The 9,065-nt window shown below is 35.1% G+C and overlaps 1 protein-coding gene across 1 annotated transcript; it reads left to right on the forward strand.

Moving 5' to 3' along the window:
- Window positions 1–71: 71 nt before the first annotated feature.
- Window positions 72–6,914, forward strand: LOC127172087 (thymic stromal cotransporter homolog). Its single transcript, XM_051121161.1, is given in 5 exon segments — window positions 72–1,250; window positions 1,252–1,381; window positions 2,555–2,638; window positions 4,609–4,765; window positions 4,849–6,914. Coding segments are annotated over 5 exon segments (1,269 nt in total). The 5' UTR covers window positions 72–410; the 3' UTR covers window positions 4,907–6,914.
- The last annotated feature ends 2,151 nt before the right edge of the window (window positions 6,915–9,065 follow it).

The raw sequence follows: 9,065 nt of genomic DNA on the forward strand, positions 1-9,065 counted from the left end.
ATTCCTCGTGACCTGAAACGAGATCATCGCCTTTTGAAATCTTGTTTGACCGGTTCGCACAAAGCAAGCAGGCATTGCATCACATGGGGATGTAATGGGAATTTATTTTTCTTTAAAAAACAGATATATATGTTTTGCGTTGCAATATAACGCATTTCCCTTTCTTGGAATTTCAATCAAATATAAGTGTCTTAATATTAAACAAACCTTTGGCACGTTCTTATTGTTTAGAAAGTAAATGTGTTTATTATGCGTGGGTGAAAAATGACTAACCACTGAAAGTATTTCAGTGTGCAACTTCCCCATATCAGAATGACGCGATGGGCTTCACCCAAGGAGTTTAAGCTTCTGTGAAGTGTCGACTCAGATCAAAGGACTTGTTTGTTTTTATTGTTTTTCTGGCGGCCAAGATGTCCCACCGTACGTACATCGCGCCGTTAGTGTTCTGTGCCCAAGTGGCCAGCTCGTTTTTTGACACCGCTCTCCAGATGGTCGTTAAACAGCGATGCGCAGACCCCGACCCGGACAGCGAGCAGAAAGCCATCACTAACTTCAACATGACTTTCAACATGATTCTCAAATTCATGCCAATTGTGCCAGCCATCCTTTTGGCGAGGGCTGGAGACAAAGGTTACAGGAAAGTGCCGATAGTTGTTCCGCTGGTTGGTTACTTCCTGTCCAGAGGTTTGCTCTTGTTGGACATCGTGCTGGAATGGCCCCTCCAGGTGTTGTACGCAGTGCCGGTGATCCATGGACTGTGCGGCGGCTTCGCATCGTACTGGGCAGGTGTGATGGCGCTGGTGTCGGTGAGCTCAGGTGAGGAAGAGCGCTCCGTGCGCATCATGAGAACAGAGCTGGTGTACGGAATCGCCGGTTTCGTTGGTAGCTTGGCTTCTGGCCACTTATTTAACCTCTACACTGTAGATCTCAGACAAGGGTCTATTTTATCCAGTTTGAGTGTGCTACTCTATTTCCTCTGCCTGCTCTATGCCGTCTTTTTCCTGCGGATCGATCTTTTCTCAATGCTCGGAGAGAGGCAGGAGCGACAGGAAAGTACTGGGATTATAAACCACGTAGCCCTTGATAAAATGAACATTGCTTTGCTGTTCGTCAGCGGGATTTTGTATGATATAGCAGTGGCAGGAGGAATGGAGATGTTGGCAGCGTATGTGCTCAAAGACCCCCTCAACTGGGGCGCAACTGAGGTGGGTTATGGAAACGCGGCCGGTTCGCTTCTCTTCATCACCAGTTTTTTTGGGTGTCAAGATGTTCACAAGATGTTCACTTAGAGATGAGAGCATGGTCATGATCGGGATGGTGTCTTTCGCAACTGGGATTTATTTCATGGGATTTGTGACCACAACTCCGATGTACTTTTTGGGTAAGTTATAACCACGGTATGATGCCTAAACTTCACGGTAATATTTTATTCGTACATCCTTAAATGTATTCAGTATGACCAAAATTTGGCTAAATATCAACCTTGGCTTGTTCGCTTGTTTTTGAAAAGTTTTTTTTTTTTTGGCAAGTGTAAAAGCCAACGAGCAAAAGTTTAGACTGAAGGAATATGAATTTATGTCACAGGCGCAGATCAAAAAAACTTTAAATTGTGCAGCCATTCTGGATTATATGAAGAATACCCCTTACCAAAAAGTAGTATGCTTCAAGTTTATTTTATTAAGTATACTTAAGTAAAGTTCAAGAATATTTTTTTGTATACTTTATGTAGTAAGTATACACATATCAGTGTACTAGTAGTATACTTGTAACAATAGCAAACTGCACACTTGAATGTAGGTTAGTTTCATAAATAAAAAATAAAGAACTAAACAACATTTTGAACAAAAAGCTGAAAAAAATGAACTGGATTCAGAATTATATAATCAAATGTACACAGTTTTTATGCTGTTTTATATCTGGTGATCTTGTTAGATCACATGTGAAAGCATCTGTTGTTTCAGTTTCTTCTTCACTTGTTTTTTTGTTTTTTGTTTTTTTTGGAAACTCTGTACAGAAGATGTGTACTAGTGCCCCCTACCATATAACAATGAAAACAGGAGCACATAGCTCAAATATATTTAGACTGAAATGTCATTTTAAGTATATTTCTAAGAAGTACATCAAACATAGACTAAAAGTATACTTTACTATTTTAGTTTTAAAGAAGTATACTAATAGCACGCTTGAATACACTTTTTTGTAAGAGGCAGGAGAAGAGAGAAACACTCTTCAGCGATAAAAAAGAAAGAAACAAATGTTGTTTATCTAAATTCATTTCTGCTTATTAATTGGATGAACTGGATCGTTGGAGAGCTGTCAGTCAATAAATGGGAAAACAAATCTGATTATGTAACTAATGTTATTTGTAATGCGTTACTCCCAACTATAGTGATGAATGTGCATTTAAACTGGAATGCAATAATGCCAGTGCATAGTTCCTCAAAGGAAGAAATTCACAAGAATTTAAAAATTGCTTAAAGCAGAAATGCTCTATAAATCTTCTGTGTTATTGGTATTCTCCTCTGATCTGAGGTTTTGTTCTTGTCTCCTTTAGCTCGCTCTATCACTCTGTTTGCTCTGATTCCAATGCCCACCATTCGCTCTCTGCTGTCCAAACAGGTCAGGGGAACCTCATATGGTAGGTGTCTGTTCTTTATTCTGTCAGCATCCTATACTAGTTGTAAGTGTGTGCTGCCAAAGACAGGCTTTACAAACACTAAAATTTCCTCAAAAGTAAACTTAGACTTGTTAGTTAATATGCAGCTGTGCTGTGAAGCATATCAGTCACTGGTGTATAAACTCCGAAATTGAAGTGTGAAGAAAAACAGAGAAATGAAACTACGTGTCAACGTATTCACAGGTGGAGGCCACAGTAATAATGCTTTTGTGTCATAACAAGACGTAGATTTATAGGCAAGTGTTAAATTACGATGTTTCTGACCTGAGGTGTGTTTCCCAAAAGCAACTTTATTCTCAAGTTCCGTCGTTACCAGCGAGTTCAACAGAACCTGTGACCAAAGTTAGCACCTTTGTTTTTTTGTTTTTTTGGTGGTCGTTGATTTGTTGTCAGTGTTTAATTACCCATGTTCTTGACTGACATAGTTGGTGTTACCGTTGTCGATCCCAGTGGTACAAACAGCTGATGGTTTATGGCGAGTTAGAGTATGGTTTATCAGAAAAGCAGCGGGCCAAGTACTGAACCCTGAGGCACTCCCCCTGGATTGCAGATGCTATTTAAACACTCCCTCCCTTGAAGATACTTTATTAAATCTGCCCGTGTGGAAGGACTCAGGCCAGCAAAATGTACTTCAAATAGTACCTGGTTCAGAGAGAGCGGACAGGTGAATTTGTAGGCCCTATTTTGCTTTTAAGCATGTATGTGCTTTTGATAAATATCCAAAGGCTATGTACTTTACCTTATCAGCAACATTTGTAAAGAATAAGTTATTTGAAGACATGCTGACAAGTTTAAAAGCAGTAATGTAGTACAGTCACACTCAGTCACTAAAGACACTCTAATGTAACATTGGGATAATTTAAAAGTGTATAAAAATGTGTGTGTGTATATATATACACACATACATACATATAAAATACGCTACCAGTCAAAAGTTTTTAAACATGTTTTTTAAAGAAGTCTCTTCTGCTCAAGCCTGCATTTATTTGATGCAAAGTACAGCAAAAACAGTAACATTTTAAAATATTTTTGCTATTTAAAATAACTATTTTCTATTTTAATATATTTTTAAATGTAATTTATTCCTGTGATTTGAAAGCTGAATTTTCAGCATCATTACTCGTCACACGACTCTTCAGAAATCAGTCTAATATTCTGATTTGCTGCTCAAAAACATTTATTATTATTATTATTATTATTATGATGAAAACAGCTGAGTAAAATTTTTCAGGTTTCTTTGATAAATAGAAAGTTCAGAAAAACAGAATGTATCTGAAATAGAATCTTTTGTAACATTATAAATGTCTTCATCATCACTTTTGATTAATTTAAAGCATCCTTGGTAAAAAATCAGCACATTAGAATGATTTCTGAGGGATCATGTGACACTGAAGACTGAAGTAATGATGCTGAAAATTCAGCTTCGAAATCACGAAAATAAATTACATTTTAAAAGATATTCAAATAGAAAAGAGTTATTTTAAATAGTAAAAATATTTCAGAATTGTACAGTTTTTGCTCTACTTTGAATCAAATAAATGCAGGCTTGGTGAGCAAAAGAGACTTCTTTAAAAACATTAAAAGTCTTACTGTAGTGTATCTTGTTTTCTTCAAGGTATCTTGAAGGAAGGGGTGTTTAAATCCCATCAGCCAACTACTGGAGTGACTCAGGGTTCAGTGCTTGGCCCGCTCATCTTCTGATGCAATATCCACAGGCCACACGAACCAAACCCTCACCTCTGACCCTGTTGGCACTGACCCTGTGTAACTCAAACAGTATGTAGTGCTTAAAACTAAAGGTATAATTATGGTAGCGACGGGATGCCAAGCTGAACAAGCTCCTCTCAACCTTTGGTTCAGAACTCTGTAGTTTCGAGAAAGCATATCTTTTGTAATTTTCATGATTAGCTACTGTACTTTTCCTCCCATAGGCATTACCTTTGTCATGCTGCAGCTGTCCTTCAAACTCGCTAGCTTGGTCACGACACCCATCTACACTCAGATCTATCAGGCCACACTTGACACCTTCCCAGGGTTTGTCTTCATACTGTCCAGCATCTTCACCGTTCTTTCTATGATACCCATTAGGTAAGCCAAGACTTTTTGACACCCTTTTTATAATATTCCATTCGCCACTGAATTCTGAGAAAGAGCTATTCTTATATTTCCAGTATTGTAGGATGTCGCTCTGCAAGACATGACGGATATGAGAGAATTCAAGGGAACTGACAGCATCAGCCTCAACAAAGGACAAAACATTAATAATAAATGATTTGTAGGTTTACACTGAAGTTACATACAGAAGGTAGGGGTGTGACGAGACACTTATCCCACTAGATGAGACGAGACACGAGACTGGGTTCACGAGAACGAGACGAGATGAGATTGATGAAATATGAGATCCTCAATGATGAAATATATAGGGAAAATAGTCTTTTGTTCAACTGAAAAAGACAAAATGCATTTTGAACTTTATTTACTTTAAACTTCCATTTTAATTAACTATATGCAGTAATAAACAACATTTAAACAAGAGCTTCGCGATTCTGGATAAATTAAGAATCGTGGTTGTTTTTAATAAATTGGAGACCATGATTCTCTCACGATTCAGGAGAATAAAAGGTTAGAAAACTAAACAAAATAATGTAACTTACTATTGGTTCTGGCAAACTGTTCATTCCTTAAGTCTTTTATATATAAAAAAAAAACATTCAGTGAAGGAGTCAGTGTCTCACTTCATTAAGTTTGTTTAATTATTGAAATCTCCTGAATGAATGATTCAATGACATACTTTTTTTAAACGGGCAGTTGTCGCCACCTCCTCGCGGAAGAGGATAAGAGTTACTATACATACAAGTGTTAAGATACTTTTGTTTTGATGGCTACTGTAGACAATAAGTGTTTATACCCAAACTATAAACTTTTATCCCTGTACTTCTATTATTTAAATGTCTGTTACACAGAAATAATGATTATAATGTGGTTGAAAACACTGTTTGCGTTAACATTTACCTCGACCCTCTGATTCATTAACATGGGCAGCGACAAAATGTGTTTCTCACGCTCCACTGACACTCACGATGTGAAACAGTCCTGATACACATTGCTAAATCGTTGTCATTCAGGAATAAGATCTTTTGTGTTTGAATGGAGATCTCGATACTTTAAGGATTAATCGTGCAGCTCTAATGTAAACACTGCAAAATGTTTTGGAAGGATATGGTCACGAGATCTCGCGAGACACGTCTGATCTCGTCACATCCCTAATAGAAGATTATTTAATCATTCAGCTGACTAGAAGTCAGCTTGAATAGATAATGTCATTAGATAATGTTATCTACTGGAATAGATGATGTTACTTCTTGTTGCACTGTGTTTACACTTTGCATTATTGGTAATGCAGTTTGTGTAGCATCTCATTGGCCAAGTTTTTTTTACATGCTGACAATCTTTAGTTTGTAGGTAATTTGGTAACAGTGTACAATAGATTTCCATTTGTTAACATTAATTGACTAGTCAATAATCTTAATGTTATTTTCAACGTTCACTAGTACATTATTAAATTCAAAAGTTGCATCTGTTAATAATATTTAATTGACCTGAACTGACAATGATCAGTTTATTTTTAATAACCAACATTAACAAAAACATTATTGTGTGTATTGCTTATTTTAAATATTGTTAACAAATGGAACCTTCTTGTAAATGTTTACCAATGTTTCTGTATGCACTGTCTATTTTACATGGAGGACATCTTTTATCAGATTTTTATTGTACAGATTTTGCAATAAATCAAGTTATTTGTACATCTGTGTATGGTGTATCTTAATAAACATACTTTTTACACAAAGAATCCAGGAAATACAATGGTTATACAACTAATCATCATTCTGTAATGGCAGTCCATAAGTCTATGGTTTTGTAGTTCTGTTTGTGCAAAGGCACAAAAACACATTAAAGAAAAATACATCGTATTAGTATATTGTAATTATTTTTATCGTAATGGTCCAGTATTAAAATCAGCTGAGGTAAAGGGTAACAGCATCAAACAACACTACAGTTTATTCTTCCTTTTATAGCCCAGAATTGATTTCCTATCAATTTAATAAACATTTTATGCCAGAAGGAAGCTTTAAAAAACATGACATATAAAACATACAAAGGGAGTAAACCTTTAATAAACTGCAAGTGATTCTCCTCACATGCTTTAGTTTAATTTGTTAGTTTATACTTTATACACACCTGCTGGACTGATGTGTTCGTAAACATATGACACGCTCATGCTACAGTTGTTTAATATTTGACAAAAAATAATTTGTTTAACCATTACGTATGTAAAATAACACATTAATGGACCACAGTTATTGCAGATTCTGCAGGCAGTCATTTGAAAGTCATAGAATCACTTTACATTTAACCTATTCTTGTAAAAACTGAATTTAATCATGTCCAGTACAAACTGTATTTTATATCATAATGTACAACATGCATTAAAGCAACGAAAGTCACATAGCTGCCTTTGTAACAAAATAAAATGTTTTCAATTGAAAATCCAATAATGGAGATAAAAGTATAAGGCTGACTGGGTTTGATGGGTTAAACTTATTATATGAACTAGCCCACATAAAAGGGCAAACACAGGCATACAGAAAAGAGCCTATGCTGTCGTATTCTCTCTAGTGGCTCTGAAAGTAATGAAAAGAAAAGTTCAATAAAAAGGCAATAACTGCATCTACCAGCAGGCGGCGTGTGTGTTTCAAACTTTAGAGGGACAGTTCTGATTAAACACACTTTCTGATTGGTCATTGCTACATTACAAATTGCAACATTGATGGAGAACTCATTTAAAAATGTCTAAATCAAAATGAGGCGAACTCTGATCTGAAATGACAGAATTTGCCCAAACAATAACCTACTGTGAGAGATAAACTTAAGTGCAGCCCTGACTGATTAACTCACAGATAAATACCTCACAAACAGGCAGAACTGTAAGAATGTATTTGTTTTTGATCTCTGTTTTTTATGTAATTCATTCTGTAGTAGTTTTAATCTCGCAAAACACAGAAAATGAAGCCTAATTTTCAGGACCATTTGCAATGACATTTTCATTAGTAAAACAATTAAGCAATTTTCTTCCCGTAACTTATTACTTAAAAAAAAAAAAAAGTATTGAAATATAATGTAATATGTATATAATACAATTTTCTATCATAAAATGTACATAAAAATGATATATACATAACATACATACAAAAATACATACATATGCTTTATATGTTTTTAATTGGAAATAGTCAAATTGTAAGTAAAAAATAAATACAAATAATAAATAATAATTAAAAAGAAAATCAAATTTTATATTTCTGTCAAATATCCCTTTAAAGGATTAGTTCACTTCCAGTGAGTACATTATCTGTAAGATAATGAACTTCCAAAATGTAGTTTAAATGCAGTTCCAAAGGGCTCTAAACGATCCCAGCCGAGGAAAAAGGGTCTTATCTAGTGAAACGATCGGTTATTTATTTATTTATTTATCAATTATAAATTTATACACTTTTTAACCTCAAACGCTCATCTTGTCTATGAACTCTGTTTTTTTCTGGTCATGACAGTTAGAGTACGTCTAAAAAATCCCATCTCATCTTCTCATCCAACTTCAAAATCGTCCTACATCGCTGCAGAAGCATTGACCCAAAGTGAACATGAAAAGATGATCAAACACCACTTACAACAAAAAAAAAAAAAGGGTAAAAACAGCTAGACAAGACGAGCGTTTGAGGTTAAAAAGTATATAAACTGTTATTAATATAAAAAATAATAAAATAACCGATCGTTTCGCAAGATAAGACCCTTATTCCTCTGCTGGGATTGTTTAGAGCCCTTTGAAACCGCATTTTGGAAGTTCAAATTTGGGGGGAACCATAGAAGTCCATTACATGGAGAGAAATCCTGAAATGTTTTCCTTAAAAAACAATTTCTTTTCAACTGAAGAAAGAAAAACGTGAACATCTTAGAGGGGGTGAGTACATTGTCTGTACATTTGTTTCTGGAAGTGAACTAATACTTTTATAGACCTGAAATAGGCTTCATTTTCTTTATGAAAAAATATAATTTTGTTCAGAAACACTCTGCATCGGAAATGTTGAATAGAGAGTGTCTGGTTGGTTTGGCATTATATCATTACTGTTCAAAAGTTTGGGATCAGCAACATTTTTTATAGACAAATGAATGCTTTTATCCAGCAAGGACGCATTAAATTGATCAAAAGAGACAGTAAAGGCATTTGTAGTGTTAAAAAAGATTTCCCTTTCAAATAAATACTGTTCTTTTGAACGTTATTTTCATAAAAGAATCCTGAAAAATAAAATGTAAAATGGTTTCTGAAAAA

Source organism: Labeo rohita, chromosome 10, assembly GCF_022985175.1.
Source record: "Labeo rohita strain BAU-BD-2019 chromosome 10, IGBB_LRoh.1.0, whole genome shotgun sequence".
Lineage (NCBI taxonomy): Eukaryota > Metazoa > Chordata > Actinopteri > Cypriniformes > Cyprinidae > Labeo > Labeo rohita.